This window comes from Lathamus discolor, chromosome 19 (genome assembly GCF_037157495.1).
Source record: "Lathamus discolor isolate bLatDis1 chromosome 19, bLatDis1.hap1, whole genome shotgun sequence".
NCBI classification, from domain to species: domain Eukaryota; kingdom Metazoa; phylum Chordata; class Aves; order Psittaciformes; family Psittacidae; genus Lathamus; species Lathamus discolor.
Window position 1 is genome coordinate 2,704,699 of NC_088902.1, and position 16,365 is coordinate 2,721,063.

At 49.2% G+C, this 16,365-nt stretch overlaps 2 protein-coding genes and 1 long non-coding RNA gene across 6 annotated transcripts in view; 2 read left to right on the plus strand and 1 right to left on the minus strand.

The window, feature by feature from the left end:
- LOC136023587 (uncharacterized) overlaps positions 1-3,073 on the minus strand; it is a 55,929-nt gene extending 52,856 nt beyond the window's left edge. Inside the window, exon 1 of the long non-coding RNA XR_010616642.1 lies at positions 2,880-3,073. This is a non-coding gene — a long non-coding RNA (uncharacterized LOC136023587). The remainder of the gene's footprint in view (positions 1-2,879) is intronic.
- On the plus strand, positions 2,755-9,234 carry LOC136023585 (polymeric immunoglobulin receptor-like). 2 transcript variants are annotated; one of them, XR_010616641.1, is made up of 8 exons: positions 2,755-3,080; positions 3,546-3,881; positions 4,198-4,518; positions 5,179-5,502; positions 6,536-6,611; positions 7,159-7,511; positions 7,643-7,701; positions 7,805-7,831. XR_010616641.1 is itself a non-coding variant. In XM_065698168.1 (8 exons), the coding sequence occupies exons 1-8, from the start codon at positions 3,038-3,040 to the stop codon at positions 8,009-8,011; spliced, it is 1,482 nt and encodes a 493-aa protein (XP_065554240.1). In that variant the 5' UTR covers positions 2,779-3,037; the 3' UTR covers positions 8,012-9,234. The 2 variants fall into 2 exon arrangements, 1 of the variants encoding a protein (XP_065554240.1); XM_065698168.1 differs by having other exon boundaries at positions 2,779-3,080; positions 7,159-7,274; positions 7,805-9,234.
- An 89-nt stretch (positions 9,235-9,323) lies between these two features.
- On the plus strand, positions 9,324-14,315 carry LOC136023586 (triggering receptor expressed on myeloid cells 2-like). Of its 3 annotated transcripts, XM_065698172.1 has the most exons (5): positions 9,324-9,803; positions 10,172-10,347; positions 10,973-11,991; positions 12,318-12,372; positions 12,758-14,315. In XM_065698172.1, the coding sequence occupies exons 3-5, from the start codon at positions 11,493-11,495 to the stop codon at positions 12,948-12,950; spliced, it is 747 nt and encodes a 248-aa protein (XP_065554244.1). In that variant the 5' UTR covers positions 9,324-9,803; positions 10,172-10,347; positions 10,973-11,492; the 3' UTR covers positions 12,951-14,315. The 3 variants fall into 3 exon arrangements, with proteins under 3 accessions (XP_065554244.1, XP_065554241.1, XP_065554243.1); XM_065698169.1 differs by lacking the exon at positions 10,172-10,347 and having other exon boundaries at positions 11,647-11,991; XM_065698171.1 differs by lacking the exon at positions 10,172-10,347 and having other exon boundaries at positions 11,650-11,991.
- Positions 14,316-16,365: the final 2,050 nt, after the last annotated feature.

Below are 16,365 nucleotides of genomic sequence, written 5' to 3' on the forward strand. Positions count from 1 at the left end.
CGTGGGCCCCGCAGCCCCTGCGAGCACACAGCAAGCACCTCCTGCCTGCCCCCCATACTCCCCCTCCCTACAGCTACTGCTTCCCCAGCCATCTGCTGCCACCTCCTCCTAAGAGCAGCCCTCACCTTCTCCGTTCTCCCAGCATCCCCCTTTCTCACATTTATTTAGCATCGATTTCTCACTGCCCCGCATCCCTGCGGAGATGAGGATGAAGGACTGGTTCGTGTTGCTTGTGCTGAAGAAGCAACTGGTGGCAATGCCGCCAGGAAGGGCCGGGCAGGCTCCATCAGCTGACAGGCAAGGTGTTAAGCCTGTAGCCTGCTCACCCCTTTGAGACAAGGGTCTTTGGCCGGCGGTAGAAGGTCCGTGTTAGAGCACACTGCAGGGTGCGGGGGGATAGCCAGCTCCTCTGAAAGCTCTGCAGTGTGCACAAGACGGGCGCACACGGGCACTTGCCTCCCAGAGCCAGGGGAGGCAGAGGAGGGCCGGACAAACCACCCTGCCCAAGCACCCACAGGGACAGCGCAACCGCCGTGCCCCGGTACCGGAGGGACGGGCAGACCACCGGGCCCGGGCCCGGCGCTATTCCCGGTCCTCGCCCGCCCCCTAGCGGCATTGGCACCTGCACTGGAGCGTTTGGAGCCCTGCGGGTTTCACGGCAATGGAAGTGAATGAACGGGAAGCGAGAATTTCTGGGGAAGGCAAGAGAGGAGCGTGTGGTTTTATCCTTGATTGGATGAGGAGCTCACAAGAAGCTTCAGGGGGACTCCAAGAAGACGGGCAGAAGAGGTGGGTTGATGAGAGAGTTCAGAGAAGGGGGAAAAAATGATCCAAGCTGCCAGAAACAACCTGGGAGGGAAAACTGCAAGGCTTGGGGGTGGTTATCCTGAAGGGAGGCTTGGCAGGCGTCACTGCATAAAAGGCAACGAAAGGGAATGATCTGTGCTCTGAGTTCTCAGCTGTACGAAGAGAGGGGGGCATTTAGATAGCAGGAGAGTCAGATGTCGGGAGAAGCTTCAAGCAAGCACTGGAATAGGTCACCAGGAGGATGCTGCGACTTAAATGAGTTAAACCGAGATCTTTAGAAATCACATTGAAAGAGCTGATCCTACTGAGTGTCCCTGGGCTGGAGTAAGTGACCTCTTGAGATAACATTCACCTTTATTTGCTGTGATACTATAGTAAAAGCCATACCGATCCTCTGTCAGAGATGCAGCAAAAGGACCAACTTCATTCCTTCCTTGCTGCTCCTTAGTGACCACCACACTGGATCTTGGACAGGCATCTCCTCATGTCCCATCCTGGCACACAGTGCTGCTCTCCTCAAAGACAGGACACAGCAAATGCAGATGCTGTGCGAAGGGGGGAGGCGTTGCAGTGGGCACAGGTCTTGGCTGGGTTTGTAGCAACCAGTTGCAGCAACTGAGCTAATTGCAGACTCCTGGGGTTTGCTGTAGGAGAACAAGTGCAGCCCCCCTTCTTGTTACTGAGCATCAAGTGCCTGATGAGAGAGGGATTTGGGGACAAGACAATGCAAAGTTATCTAGCACAAAATGATTAGCCAGAATGTATTGTTAATAAGCTGCTTATCCATATAATTGGAAATGATTTGCAGCCGGGGTGTCAGTACAGGCTCCTGCACTGCTCTGCTGGAGCGCGGCAGGTAGGTCCTGGCCCAGGGGAGACCCTGCGAGCAGCAGTGGAGGCATCTGCTGCTGTTCTGCCGGTCCACTGCCACTGCCTGAAGGGCACAGAAGGACACAGGGGATTCAAGGGGAAGCAGAAGAGAATCTGCCAAGCCCCACTGACCAAGGGGCATATTTCCCAGTAGGGCAAGCACAAGGTGTCTGGGGAGCGAAGCAGAAGAATGGGCCTTCTCCGGTGTCCTTACTACAGCTGAAACAAGAGTGGGAGCCGATCGTTAAGATGCAGAATCACGGATCCTGAGGCATGGCAGACTAAGTGCACGGAGCACTGTACCTTTGATGCAGCACAAAAAGCAACTCTGAAGGGAAGGATCCCTCTGAAAGCCACTGTCAAAGAAAAGGAGAGTCTTTGGGAGGCAGCAAGGAAGCAAATGTACATGAAAGAGTTGCTAATAATTTTGGAACTGAGCTCATCCAAATGACAGCAGTGTAATACTGTTTCAGCAGCCCTCAGAATGACTAGCAGAGCTTTACTATCACACACGACTGACACAGGCTTCTGTTTCCTTACCAGACCTTTTATATCTTCAGTCTTTTGAAGCCTCCACAGAGCCAGCTCAGGCCTGTTAACTATTCCATAGGGGGAATATAATTCCATATATATTTGTGCTCACTGTATCTCTAGACACAAAGCTTGAATAGGTATGAAAAGATCTGTCCTTGAGCACAGTACTAAGCTGTAACCAAAGCTGAAGAATCTCTTCATCTTTTGACAACCGCAGTTTCCTGCCTGATCCCTCCACACACTGAACCACCAGCCATCGCAAGCACTTGTGCAGCACTGCGGTGGAGCCAGCATGAAGTCACACAACACCATGGCTTCAGTTTGCAAGGGACTGTTTCTGCCTCCTGCTCCATACACATAGACTGAAACCAAGAGTGGACAGCCCAGGACTCATTGCCACCCTGGCTTTGAGGAGACTTTCCAGGAGGGGACTGGGCTGAGGACACCTTGGGAGCCCAGAGAGAAGGGCTAGGCCACAGCTAAGGACCTGCTCCATCCCCCATGGCCCAGGACAGCCCGAGGAGAACCCCAGTGCTGCTGCCCTGAGGGCAGAGTGTGAACACAGCCAGGCGAGAGCAGCAAAGAGCCTTTGCCCCCAGGACGGGCCAGGCTCTGCCCTCAGCCACTTCCGCAAATCCACCCTCAAATTTTCTTAATATCAGACTTACAGCAAAATGTGGTGAAGTGTTTCCGTCGAAAGCAAGAGCTCAGGCACTTCCTGCAGCAGCATCACTGTGATGCGGGAGGGCTCACAAGACAGACATTTCTGAACAGGACACGTTGGGCAGCCCCCAGCAATGCCCCTTCCCTGGGCTTGAGGACAGCCATGGAGCTGAGAGCCCTCCTCCTGCTGCTGCTCTGCTTCCCAGGTAAGGAAGGGCTGGGCATGCCTCAGGCTTCCCATGAACCTAAGCGCGGGACACCCTTCCCCACCTCCTGCTGCCTGGGGAGCTCCACACCAGAATCCAGCACTGGCCAGACTTTGAGCTGAGCAACTCCCAGCAGGGATGGGAAGGGAAGGGGAAGCCCCAGTTCCCACTATTGTTCCATTTAGGCTTGAAAGTCCAACACTTCCAGCACCTGCAAGTCTGTGGTTTTAAACCAATGATGCTGGATTTTAAATCACAGCGGTGGTCCCAGCTGAATTCTCAGCACTGCCCACCAGAAATCAACCTCCTGGTCTCCAAGCAGGTGAATTTAGCCAGGAGCAGTTTTGGTTTTCAGAGTTCCTCCAGCCATTAGTGGCCATGGGGGAAGGTCTCAGGCAGTTTCCCCAGCTCTTTTGGGAGGCAGAACGCAGCTTCCCTCTCCCTCACCACAATTGATATTTACAGGTTTTCAGGCTCAAATACATAGCACTGAGGAGACACGCTCAGAAGGCAGCAGTCTGTACATCCGGTGTCCTTACACAGCACAGACTACCCACCAGCAGCAGAAAGCCTGGTGCCGCCTCAGAAACAGACAATGTGAGCCCTTAGTGGAGACAAAAGGATACTCACACAAAAACTGGGCTGCGAAGGGGAGAGTCGCATTAAAGGACAACCCCACAGAGAGAACTGTGTCTGTCACCATGACCGAACTCCAGGCAGAGGACTCAGGCATGTACTTCTGTGCTTACTACTCCTATGCGTATCATCCACTAAGGACGATCTCACTGTTTGTTTTCAAGGGTGAGTACCTTTTTCCCCACACAAAATCAAGCCATGTCAGAAAGCAACATCATTCCTTCCCTCCATCCCCACAGCTGAGCAGCTTCCCTGAACCCCCACCTTCCGCTCTCTAGCCCCAGCCTTGCTTTCTGCTTTCCCCACTCATGCAGGCAAGAGTGTGAGGAAGCCCCACAGACCCTGCAAGCTCTCAGCTCTCTTGTCCTCCCTTCCTCACCCCCTCCTTGAGGGACTGCTGTCCTTGAGGGAGTTGCCCCAGGGCAGAGTTTGTCCCAGGCACCCACTGCTAACGGCCATGACCACATCTGCTGTTTCACAGAGCTGCACAAGTGGGAGTTGGACAGTGTCTCTGTGCAGTGCCTGCCTAGCACCCTGAGCTACAGCGTGGGGACAAAAGTTTGGTGTCGAAGAGAAGATGAGACTTCGTGTAGTTTTGTGGCGAGGACAGACTACCCTTCAACACAGCTTAACAGCAAAGCTCTGGAAGACCGAACATTGATCCAGGATGACACCCAGAAAGGGACTGTCACAATCACCATGCAGAAGCTGCAGGCTGAGGACTCTGGCATGTACTGGTGTGCACTCTACAGAAGGTCTCATCTCACCTGGCTCATGGAGGTCAGGCTCTCTGTGTCCAAGAGTGAGTACCTACTGGTAGCCAGGCGTGGATGTCTGCAGATTTCAGCCCCAGTTCCCCTGTTTGTTCTCCCTCCTGTCCTGTGCCACAGCATCGGAGCCCAGCGCTGCCGCCACACAGCTCACACCCATTGCTCTGTCTCTCTGGCAGACTCACTGGCAGCTGCCCCTCGGGCTGGTGGAACCAAGGCCCAGGCCTGGCCCTTCATGCTCTGTCTGCTCCCAGCAGAGACTCAGGGGAGGTTCCCAGGAGCTCCCACAAATGGTGTCACTCTTCACAAGTGCCTCCCACAGGGCTGATCCAGCGGCTCCAGAAGCAGCTTCTCCAGCTCAGCACTGGGCTTGCCCATGCTGGGTACTGCTGGAGACCAATCCCACTGCCAGGCATTGCTCTTGATCTGACCCCACAACTGCCATCCCTCCCCAGTCCTTGCCTCCCCGGCCCTATGGGCTTAGTGCCCATGAGCGTGCGGTCCCTGGGGGAACGAGAGGAAGGGGGCACCCATTTGTGACTCACCTCTGCATGCATAATGTGGGTCCTGGCCTCTTCTGCTCCTCATGTCTGGAGGTAGAAGATCTAGGGAGTATTCAGCCCACAGCAGTATTCCAGTGATGGTATTGTGCCTGCTTTGGGATCTCACCAAACATGCTGGGTGTTTTCCAGGGACCAAACAATACACAGCCAAGGAGTCAGGTGATGTCTCTGTCCAGTGTCCATACAGTGACCCTGAGTACAGGGCTGTGAGCAAAGCCTGGTGTAAAGTGGGAGCAAGGGAATCATGTACAGTGCTGGTCACCACCAACAGCCTGGAGTACCAGAGGACACCTCAGCAAGGCAGAGTCAGGATCCAGGACGACACGGAGCAGCAGATTGTCACTGTCACCATGGAGAGAGTGCAGGCGCAGGATGCTGGTGTGTACTGGTGTGCACTTTATGAAGATGCTGATCTCTTCCGAATGCTGGAGGTCATGCTTAATGTTTCTGAGGGTGAGTACTGACCTGTAGGGAAACACAGTTGGCTGTAGTTTCCAAACCCACTTTCCTACCCTTTCCCTCTGGGCTTTGCACTGTCCAGCTCACACCACCTCCCACATTACATCTGCACGTGTCCGCTTGCCCAAGCCGTATGTCACGGTACCTTCTCATACCAGCCCTGCTATGGAATAGCAGCAGGGATCAGAACTGGAGCAAACTTGTGTGTGCTGTGTTGCTTCACTTCCACCTGCGAGCAGCTTTAATTATCATTGTCACTCATTGTCATGATACCAGTTCTGCCCCTTTATAGCAACTTGTCTCTTGTCTTTCAAAGACTATTAAGACTTTCACATTTGGTTGCCAAGTGGACAACCTGTAGACCCGTATTTTAAAGACTTCTGTCTGCTAGATTTTATTTCAGCATGGTGTTTTAACAGTATGTGCTAACACTTCAGCACCTGATTGTGGCAGGCCATGCAGCAGCCTGCCTTTCAGGCATGTGGCAGAGCAGCACTGCAGGGATATGGCAATCCAGAAGATGAGAGGGGATGCCATCATTCTGTAGGTGAAAATCCTACCAGGATTCCTAGGACTAAGTGCAGCCTCTGAGCCAGCAGCCTCCTGCAGGCACAACCTCCCCTGGGCATGGAAGAGGCCTGGAAGCAGCTCTTACAACTGGGACTTGCACAGCCAATGCTCTTTGCTTAGTTCTTACAAGCCTGTCTGCTTAAGCAGAGTAGTTAAGTTCATCACTGCTACCTCAAGATCTTGCCTATAGCAGATGTGCTTGCACAGAGAGCACGTCTATCTGCATGCACAGGGCTCCTGCTGTGCTGCTGCCCCTCCCTCCCATATTCTGATCCTTCTGGTCCCATCCCAGCTGCCAGAATGTGTCCCAATGACACAGGTGCCCAGGCAGCTTCCCTGTGCAGGGTGTTGCAGTGGGAATGCATTTATATCCATGATGGGAATGGCAGGGAAGTTTAGCTGGTGAATGCAAAGCAACCCAGTAGCAGTAATTCTTCTCTTCATGTTGTGATTGCAGTTTTGGCTGGAACAACTTTGCCAGGTGCTGCAGGCACAAGTCAAGCAACCCCTCCTGCCAACAGCCCAGTCCCGAGGTAAGGCCTATAGAAAGTCTCTGAGCTTGACTACATACATTGTAGCCATAGAAATCCCCAGATTCTGCCCCCGAGCCTTTCTGTCTCAACTTTGCTTACTCCTGGCCATGAATATTTAACAATGAAATAGTCCTTGGCTGCTGTTTTATCCTTCTATTTACCAGGCTGTTAAATAGATTCCTGTTTGGACATCTGCTGTCATCAACACTACAGCAGCACCTAAGAGTGCATCAGCTCAGGTGCAGCTAAACACAGGGGGGAAAGGCAGTACCTACTCCAGAGAGCTGGTACTGTGCTCTGAACTTTGAACAGTACCTAGTTTTTAGAGCCTGGAGAATAGTTTAGGAAAAGCTTAGAAGGCACAGCCACAGAGAAACCAAGAGAGTATGGCTGCAGGAGAACCAGGCCCTCCTTTCAAGTGCATGAAACCTCTGGCATTAAAAGCTATTCCTGTCCCTTTTGTGGTCACAGCTTGGTAATGGGCTGCAACAGCATCATGCTGTGCTACTGTCTAACTCTGGTAACTCCTTTGCTCTCCTGGCTTCAGCTCAAAAGGAAACACCTTCATCCTGCTGTCTGGGGTTCTGAGCATCCTGTTCCTCCTGGCACTCATCAGCTTGGTAACACTGTATGTCAGGCGCTGCAAGCAGCTGAACACAACAGGTATGTGGAGTCTGGTAATGCCTCGTGTTCTAGTCTGGACTAAGCAGGGCCTTTCCTGGCCATCTCTTCCACTCCAGGCGAGCTTATTCCCAACTCACAGCGTCCTGGAGAAGATAAGGCAGCTGCTGCCTGGGAAGCCTCAAGGCAGGCTCTTTGCTGTGAGCTCCTCTGACAATAAGACAAACCCGTGTTCCTCCAGACTCTGCACATGACACTTCCTAACATGACAGAGGAGAGGTGGGAGCAATGTGGTAGATGGGTCCCACGTGCACCCCCATTGCTTCTATCTGGGCAATCCCACAGCCTTCCCCCAAACTCCTGCCCAGGCATTTCATGGACTTCTCTACTTCTAAAATCTCTGATTTTAGCTCATTCCAAAGGGAACAGAGAAAAAGACACCTATGAGAAACCAGTGGACACAGCACAGGTAAGGAAAACAACAGATTTTCCCTGTGGTACCAAATCCCTTATCAATGGTCTGTGGTAACAGCTGAATCACGCTAACAAGTGTTTTCCCTTTCTTTCCATAGCCTGACAGCTATGAAAGACTGGAAAGTCCTAGGGACAACAGCAAAGACCTAAAGTATGTTACCCTGAACTTTAAATCCCGGCTCAGCCCTGAGGATCCTCTCTACTGTAATGTTGAACTAAGTGAGGCTCACAGGAAACCCAAGGATGAAAACGTGGAATATGCGATCATTGCATTCAAGCAGTTATCAACGAATGACAAGGGATGAAGCACAGAATCCCAAAACAATCCAGAAATGGGAGAAAAGAACTGGAATACAAAGTGGGAATGGGGAGATGGACACTGGGGGTAATCTAAGGTTTTGCTGCCATGTGTATGTTGCGTATGCATTTTAAGACCTCCCTCCTATTAGGAGAAGAGACTGACCCCCCCCCCTTTGCTACAACCTCCTTTCAGGGAGTTGTAGAGAGCGAGAAGGTCACCGTGAGCCCCCTTTCTTCAGCTGAACACCCCCAGTTCCCTCAGCTGCTCCTCACAGATGGGTTCTGCAGAGCTTTCAGCACAGAAAACAAGCTCTTGGGGCTTTTGTGCAGCTTCAGGGGGGAGCTCCCCTTGGAAAGCGATGCCATTACTTCCCTCTCTTTGCTGGAAACACTCCAGATGACACATTTGTTGCCTTGATTTAGCAGTCATGTGGTGAGCAATGTGCAGTGAGTTTGCTGGGGCTCAGCTCCATTTCTCCAAAAGACCAGAAACTCTGGCACTTGATTTAGCTGCACCCAGCTCTGCAGGAGCCTGAGCCCACTCCTCTTCACAAGCCAGTCACATCCAAAAGGCTTCTCTTGCTATGGCTGCAGCAGGGAAGCTGACGTATTTCTTGAGATTTTCAGAGTTGAAATGACAGCAAGAAAAAGAAAATGGTTCTGGAAATAGTTCCTTCAGCCTTAGATTCCCTAAACTATTTGCTGTTCATGCAGTCAGCTACACTGGCTTGAACAGTGGAAGAGTAAGAGTGGAAAACAATTGAGTGGAAGAGAGACATTTTCAGGAAGACAGTTGCTTCTGGTCAAAGAGAACCCAAAATTGTGCTCACTGGAGCAAGAATGAACAAAACCTGCAAGCAGCCAGCCTCAGGGAGACTGTCTGGACACTGTGAGGTACCATTTCCTTAAGCTGTAATTAGAGGAAAGAAAAAGAAGGCACTTCTGAATGGAGAGAACTGTGGGTTTATCTGCCTGTGAAGCAGATAAGCACACAACGTTACCAAGGGTCTACTTGTACTTTCATTTCCTCCAAGTAAATAAGCTCAAGAAAGAAAAACCAGCACCATCCACAGCCTACCAGTCTGCTGCCATCACAGGAGGCTCCAACTGCCCTCCTGAGCACTGGCTGCCTCTGAGTCAGTGCCCCCATGCCATGATCTTCTGTGCTTTCTGCTCCATACAAAATAAAGATGTCTGGTTTGCTCATGTAAACCACCTCACAGCTTCACCCAATGCCGTGTTCTTGTCTTCTTGCCTTTGGTTAGGTGTCAAATAGGAATGCTTCATGTGCAGGCTCTTCTAAACCTTCTTTCTCCTGAAAATAACCCACAAGGTGATGTCCTTGCCCTCTCAGCCTTGTGGTGTGACTGAGCTACCTGCAGAGTCTCCCTGAGAGCCACCCCTTTCCCTTTTGGCTTTGCAGGAATTCACTCCATGCAAAGCCTGCTCTGGTGGACAGGCTCCAGGGCTGGGCTGGGAGGGGCTCGCAGCACCATGTTTTCACGCCATCACATGATGCTCTCTTTCTAGACTAAACTGTGGTTGTGCATGGGCAGTGCTGATGCCTGAATTTGCAGCCCACAAAAGAAATGTCCATCCTGGTGAATTGCACAATATGCAGGACAGAAAAGATGCCAAGTTCCTGTGCTCATTCCTTCCGGCAGAGCAAGGACGGGGCAAAGCAAGCTGCTCTTGGGCAAGAGCCCTTTTTACTTTTCTCCAGACTCCTCTCCTGTCTCCTCTGCTCAGCTGACATGGAGAAGCTCGTGCACCTCATCTTCTTGGTCTTCCTACCCGGTAAGAAAGCATACATGGCCTTGGGTTTCAGTTAACAGGTAGGGTGAAGGATTGGTGCAGAACTTGGGCTAGCATACCTTTGATAGGGTGGAGACTCTTCCTGCCTGCCTGAGCACTGCAAGGTCCAGGGCAATGCACGCAGAGGGATGCTGGAACGCTGCAGTGTGTTCTACATCCTATTCTTCCTCCCCACTTATACTGCAGGGATGCCAGACTCCTTACTAACAGTTTGTGCTTTTCCATTCATTTACCAAAGGGTGATCCAAGTGCTCAGCTTTTCTCACAGGGATCCTTTTGAGTCAGACAGGAAGCACTGCTGACGGAAGTCCTGGGTGAAACTGCAAAATCCTGTTAATTTCTATTTGTAGGGCTTGGAATACAAATTGCAGCAGGCAGGCTTGAGAGGAGGCAAAGAAAGCTCAGTGAAGGGGACTTGGGCACTTGACTGTGTTCAGCTTGGGAAGCAATGTTCATCTGAAAGAGAAACAAGGCACAGGACCCAGCTGGCAGCCCTCTCCCTCCAGGCACACTTTGGAGGTCCCAGGTACTTACAGCAATGCACAGAAAGGCATTGGTGAAGGGTTCAGGCTTTGGGAGTGCAGAAACCTTCCTCAATAATCTAAGAGAGTTTGGGAAAGAAGTGCCCTATCCTTTTTTCAGTAGCACACAAGGAGGGAAGAGGAACACAAATAGTAAGTGATGTGTCAGCAGTATTGGCTGAAAAGAGGATGACACAAAGTGTTCCACAGGGGCATCAGCAAGTTTATAAATGCCATGATTTGGATCAAGAGATTTTTTTGCAGTGCTGTTTCTATTTAAAACAAAGCCAAAGCCCCAAAGCCTGGGGCCACTCCTGGAACTGGAGGGGCAGAATTGAAGGTGAAGAGGGGGTTAAAGTGCTTTGAGGGATTGCACAGGACAGGACTGGACATGTCGGGGGTAAACCTCAGCTGGGATAACTGAGGAGAGCAACAGATTAGGATAAAGAGTTGAGTGTGTTGGAGAGCACTAATTCGTATTTTTGCCTTCTAGTCAAGTTGAAAGATCTTCAGATTTGTTTAGCTTTAGAATGGTTAAAATGATTTTAAGAAGGGTTATTAAAAGGCTCAGCCAGCACAAAGTCCTGGTTTTTGATTTCTTTCTGTGTCATCATCACTTCTGTTTCACAGACGTCACCAACATCTGAATTTCTTCACTGGAAATACAGGGACTTCTGCAAATACCACACTGCACTTCTCTCTGGAAGTATGAATAACTCAGACTGCCCCCTCTGCCTCTGCCAACCATCAAGAGGAATGGAGATTAGGAATAAGGAGCTAAGACCAAATAAAAAGCCAAGCAGCCACAGACCAGTTGTCAACATGATAAAAATTAGCAGGATATTAAAAGCTAGGGTGAAAAAAAAATTGCTAAACCCCTAGATTTAGAAATTGGGAGTGGGATTAAGAAATAACCTCCTAAGCAGTTAGCTGGGCACGGGTTTGGAGGCATCACGGTGATTTTAGTATTTCCAGGGCTGTGTAAAGAGCCTTAAAATGGGGATAAACTTCATGGGCCTTTACTGCAAAGGAGCTTTTCTGCAGCAGGGGTATTCCAGAGCCAACTCTGCATCTGTTAGCATGTGTGGAAGTGCTAAGGCCAAATCCTGAAGCAAGCTGCCTTGCTGCAGCTGGACATGGCAAAGCAGGGATGCCACAGCCCAATGAGAGGCACACACAAACAGCTTGGCAACATTGGTTTAGGAGCTGCCTTGTAAAAAGAGCTTTTAAAAAGCAAGACAACTTGTGTGGTGCCAACTCAGTCTACGTGAATGCCCAGCTTCATGCTCCTCCTTCTCTTCTAGCAGCCTGCGCAGCAGAGAACATCACCGTGGTGTATGGAATGGAGGGGGACACCATTTCCATCAACTGCACCTATAACCCCTGGCAGCAGCGATGGAGAGAAAAGAGTTGGTGCAAGCAGATCCATGAGACCAAGTGCCAACACGTGGTGAGTGCCCGACGCTTCTGGCTGCCTTTCCTAAAGAACAGGAACGGTACCACATCTATCAGCGACAACGTCCGTGAAGGGGTCCTGACAGTCACCATAAAGGGACTCAAGAAACAGGATGCTGGGTTGTACCAGTGCAAAAGTGACTACCTGGGGGAAACAAACAGCTTAAGGAAGGTGCAAGTGGAAGTGCTGACAGGTATGTCCCGAGGCTCTGAGTTCACAGGTTCTGCAGATGCCAAGGCCTCACTTCAGTAAACATCTATTTGTGTCTTACTCTAAGGAGGAACTGTGTTTCATTGCCTCTTTTTAGTTCCTGATTTACAGTAACATGACCTTACTTTTACAGGACATCCCTTTTACGTGTCATCCCTTTATTGCTACCCAGATTAACCTTTTAGAAGCTAGCCCAGTGGCTAGTCTCCCCTTTGTTACCTGTGCCTTGCAGGGGCACTGGTGTTGGTGACATCAATGAGCATCACCCACAAACATCTGCAGACTAAACTGTTCTGTTTCTGTCATCAGCTGTCCTGGAGACCCAAATGCCAGAGGAGCCTAGGGCTGTGCAGAGCATCTCCAGGTAAGCCATAGAACTCCTCATGCTGTGATCTCTGATATTCCTAGGACTAAGACAGATTAGCGTTGGCAACCCTATTAGAAGTTGAGAGGAGCAGCACCACAGGCATAGTTTCTATGTGTTCCTAATCCATGACAATTCCTAGAGCTGCTGTGTGGTTTCTAAGGTTTTTATCCTAATTTAGAAAATGCAGTGCTTAAGTGTCAAGCAAAACAAATCCTGCAGATCATAATTTTATCTGTATGTGAGATAACCAGGCTCTGCTGTGCACAGGCAGGGACTGCCTGTTACACGTTACTATCTTCACATTTGTACTATGAGTTTCTTTAAGGCTGTCTTTCAAAAGTTGAACCATCCCCTTCACTGTTGTATTTGTCGTTCCCCATAGCATCCCTCCTGAAGCTGATTTCACTGTCTTCTATATCCTTGCTGGATTCCTGGTTTCTAAGTTCCTGGTGGCTGTGCTGATCTTTATCATTGGCAACAGCAGGAAGAGCAGAGAAACAGAGTGGACGAACCCAAGGCTGAGTGAGCAGCAGGTCCTCCCTTTCGCTGGTGATGGAATCAGCCCCTCCTGGTAGAGCACTGCTTAGAGCCACACCAGAAGGAGGTCACAGGGAAATGACCATCAAACATTTGCAGGCAAAGCTTTGCCACCTGCTGTAAGAAAAGCATTGCCTACTAAACATAGGCACCGCTGAACCTGTCGCTCCGGAGAGGGAATGTCACCATCTGCCACCTCTTCTTCTTAGCGATGACCAACTTTTCCCAGTGCAATTGAACTGAAAAGATGCTGCCAGTAGCACCTGAACCTAAAGGAAGAGGATGGGATTGAGGGCTGGGGGAAAAGAGGAACATGAAATCTTTCTGTTAAGAGATCCAACACAGGCTTTTCTGTGTGCAGAGATGCTTCCCCAGGCACATGGAGGGTGAGCAGCTCTGCTCAGTTTTCCGCCAGCTCATTCCTAGGCCAGAAAAAAACGCTCTGTACAGCTGGTAAATGTACATGCTTTGTTAGAAATAAAACTACAGATACACCAGCAACAAAAGCAGAAGTTTAGGTAATACATCTCAACCACAATGCATTGAGTAACTCACACACACATCCTCATAATGTAAAAATGGAAAGACACGGTTCTGTCTCAAATCTTCTAGAAACTTTTCCTGATTCATGGAAATCAGTGATAAAGAACTGATCCAGGTTTCCCATTTGATCTCTATTATCACCCTCCTCAGACTGGGGCTGGTTATTTCCTTGTCTTCAGCTTTTTTCAAGGTGTCCTACATGCTTCCCCCAAAAGCATGAAACACAACCAGAACTAGATGGTTTCTATTGAAAGCTAAGAGTATAATTTGTCTAAAAATCAGCTTTTAAACCGAGATTCCACTCTTTAAAGCCTTTGGGAATGCAGTGCTCTGCTGTCCTCTCCAGCCACTGCCAGCAGCAGCACCACCAGGCAGAGTTATTCCAGATACTCATCCCCAGTATCATTTCACCAGGGTCTGAATTGAGACCCACCAACTTCGGGTCATTTCAGAGCAGTGCCAGGTGACAGATCCTGTCTTTTCAAGGTGATGAAGATTAACTCCCAGAAACTGCCTTGAACAGTGTGGATCCTTGGTGAACAGTTACTGTGGAAAGGTGTAAGGGACTACGGAACATAATAGAATGGAATGGGAAGTCTCCCTGCAGCCCTGAGCCTGCTTCCTTATTTCTCAAAGCACAAAGTTCTCTTTGTAAGCACAGAATAAACTGGCGCTCTGTATTTCTCCCTGTATTTTTAATACCCTCTTAAGGGGATGTTTACTAACACGTGACCATTGCTCATCACTCCCCAAAGTGAAGTTGCACTTTGCTCTCCCAGGAAGACCCCAAACCCAAGGGCATTCACATTCTTTCCCCTGCCCTGCTTGCAAAGCTAAATAAAATCAAACTGATTACCTGATTTAGTGTGGAGCCATGATGAAGAGCTGCAGTACACCAGGTCACAGCACATCACCCAAAGAAGAGGTGACACTTGGAATGTGCTGGTGTGTTTATGCTGTGTAGAAATGCTCTGAGCCAGCTGGGCAGGTCGGCATATGCACCTCCACTTAGCACCATGCAGAAACAGCAGCTGAGATCCCAAACCAGATAAGGCACTCCGTGGTTGTGCTCTGGCTAAACTCATTTCCAGAGGTTAAATTAGCCCATCCACAGCCACACACCACTGCGGCTGTACTGACAAAGCCTGGCTTCAGTATTCCCACATGGTAACTGTGGTGCCCTGGAATCATGGAAGGACTCCAAGAGAGAATTCTGGCACATCTCTCTATGGGTGATGTGAAAAATACTCTGCTGCAAAGATTACAGGTAGTGGTTTCACTTGAGGTGAGCTACAAGGTCAACAGTGCACTGGGTGGGAGACAGCTAAAATAAATCAACAGTGATGTGTCACTTCCATTTTTGCTTTACAGCAAAAGATGGTGTACCTAGACATAAAGATTCCACTAGAGGTTATCAAGGACAGGGTAAAACTCTATTATATAGTTCAACACAGAACCACAATATGTACCTGTATGTATCTAGAGCCAGAAGTGGCCAGGAAATTATTTTTTGCCATATGAAATAAAAAAGTCTCAAAGGAAATAAAAAGAAAATAGTATTTTATGGATTCCCATCAAAACCACTGAATACCATTTTGTAGGATTGTATTAATCAAAACCAAATGGGTTTGGGACAGCAATATTTCAAGTTGATGAGAACTAAAAACCAGCTTTGCACAAATGCTTCCATTCAGTTAAAAGTGTTTTCCAGTCACAGAAACCTTTCACACAGAAAAGCTTTGATAACTCATGCAGAAGACCTGTATAAGGCATAAGAAATCAGCTGAGGGGTCCCAGGGAACCTGAGAGCATCCCTGGAGCCTGACAGCCCCTGCCCAGGAAGGGCAGCAGGAATCTAGATTTCCCATTTGCCACCCCAGCTTCATGTCCAGTGATCACCCTCCTGCGGCTGCTTATTTCCTTGTCCTCTGCGAGTTCTCTGTGCTGGTGTTAGCTCTGCTCCTTTGTTACATGAGATGGACACACCATGGGGATACAGCTCCACATTCTGGAACTGAAAACAGGTCCACCTCGGCAAAGCAGCCCAAAGAATTGGGCTTAGTCACAGAACTTTGCTGAACTTACCAATTTGTAACCAACTGATGAGGTTGGATGTGTCTGGGGTGTGAGGCAGAACACAGCTGAAATGTTGAGGCACATGGATCCACAAACTTTCCCTGACAAAAAACCCTGCGCTTTCTAATAGTCCAGCATCCCAGTTCAGCTTTTGGTAAGCAAATCTAGTGGGAAGCTGGGGTGTATTTCTTTTTCCAAATTACTCTATTTTTAAACAACAGGCAACTATCAACCCAAATACAGGAAACTACTTCTCTCTGGCAGCAACTGATACGGTGCCAGTCACTGAAGGGCTTGAAATACACAAGTAATGCACTTAACATGTTTTAGTAAACAAGGGTCCTGTCGAAAAACATTTGTCTACTTTATAGTATAAACTGTCTTCAGTCTGAACACATGGGTGTAGAATTTACACCCAAAGGTAGTTATTTTGACAAAGAAATAACTTTGTATTTCCTTGCCATTGGTACTTGCTAATAATACCACACCCATGCTGCAATATAAACCCATCATAAATTACACACACACTGATCAAACTCCTCAATCCTGTTATCACGGCGCTATCTGCAAACATTCATTAGGGATTATGGATAAATCCCAAAAGTCATCTGACTGAGATTTTCATCTGAATTCTATGAGCTGGAGCCGGAGGGTGCCAAATATGATACAAAAACGGGTTTAATGTTTTGGTATTAAGATCCCAAGAAGGCTCCAACCTTGGTACTGGGTGGCATGGGAGGAAAGGAATGTGAAAAGGCAGAGACTACATCCATGAATCATATAAACTCCGCTCTGCCTGCCTGTGAGTGCTTGTACAATTCTGAAGGGGGAAGA

Bases quoted from the DNA above. Each gene is read 5' to 3' on its own strand.
- LOC136023586 (XM_065698169.1), top strand. From the start codon at position 9,596: ATGTCCATCCTGGTGAATTGCACAATATGCAGGACAGAAAAGATGCCA. The intron at 9,804-11,646 runs GTAAGAAAGCAT...CTTCTCTTCTAG, and splicing joins CTTCTTGGTCTTCCTACCCG to CAGCCTGCGCAGCAGAGAAC. The intron at 11,992-12,317 runs GTATGTCCCGAG...TTCTGTCATCAG, and splicing joins GCAAGTGGAAGTGCTGACAG to CTGTCCTGGAGACCCAAATG.
- LOC136023585 (XM_065698168.1), top strand. From the start codon at position 3,038: ATGGAGCTGAGAGCCCTCCTCCTGCTGCTGCTCTGCTTCCCAG. The intron at 5,503-6,535 runs GTGAGTACTGAC...TTGTGATTGCAG, and splicing joins CATGCTTAATGTTTCTGAGG to TTTTGGCTGGAACAACTTTG. The intron at 7,275-7,642 runs GTATGTGGAGTC...CTCTGATTTTAG, and splicing joins CAAGCAGCTGAACACAACAG to CTCATTCCAAAGGGAACAGA.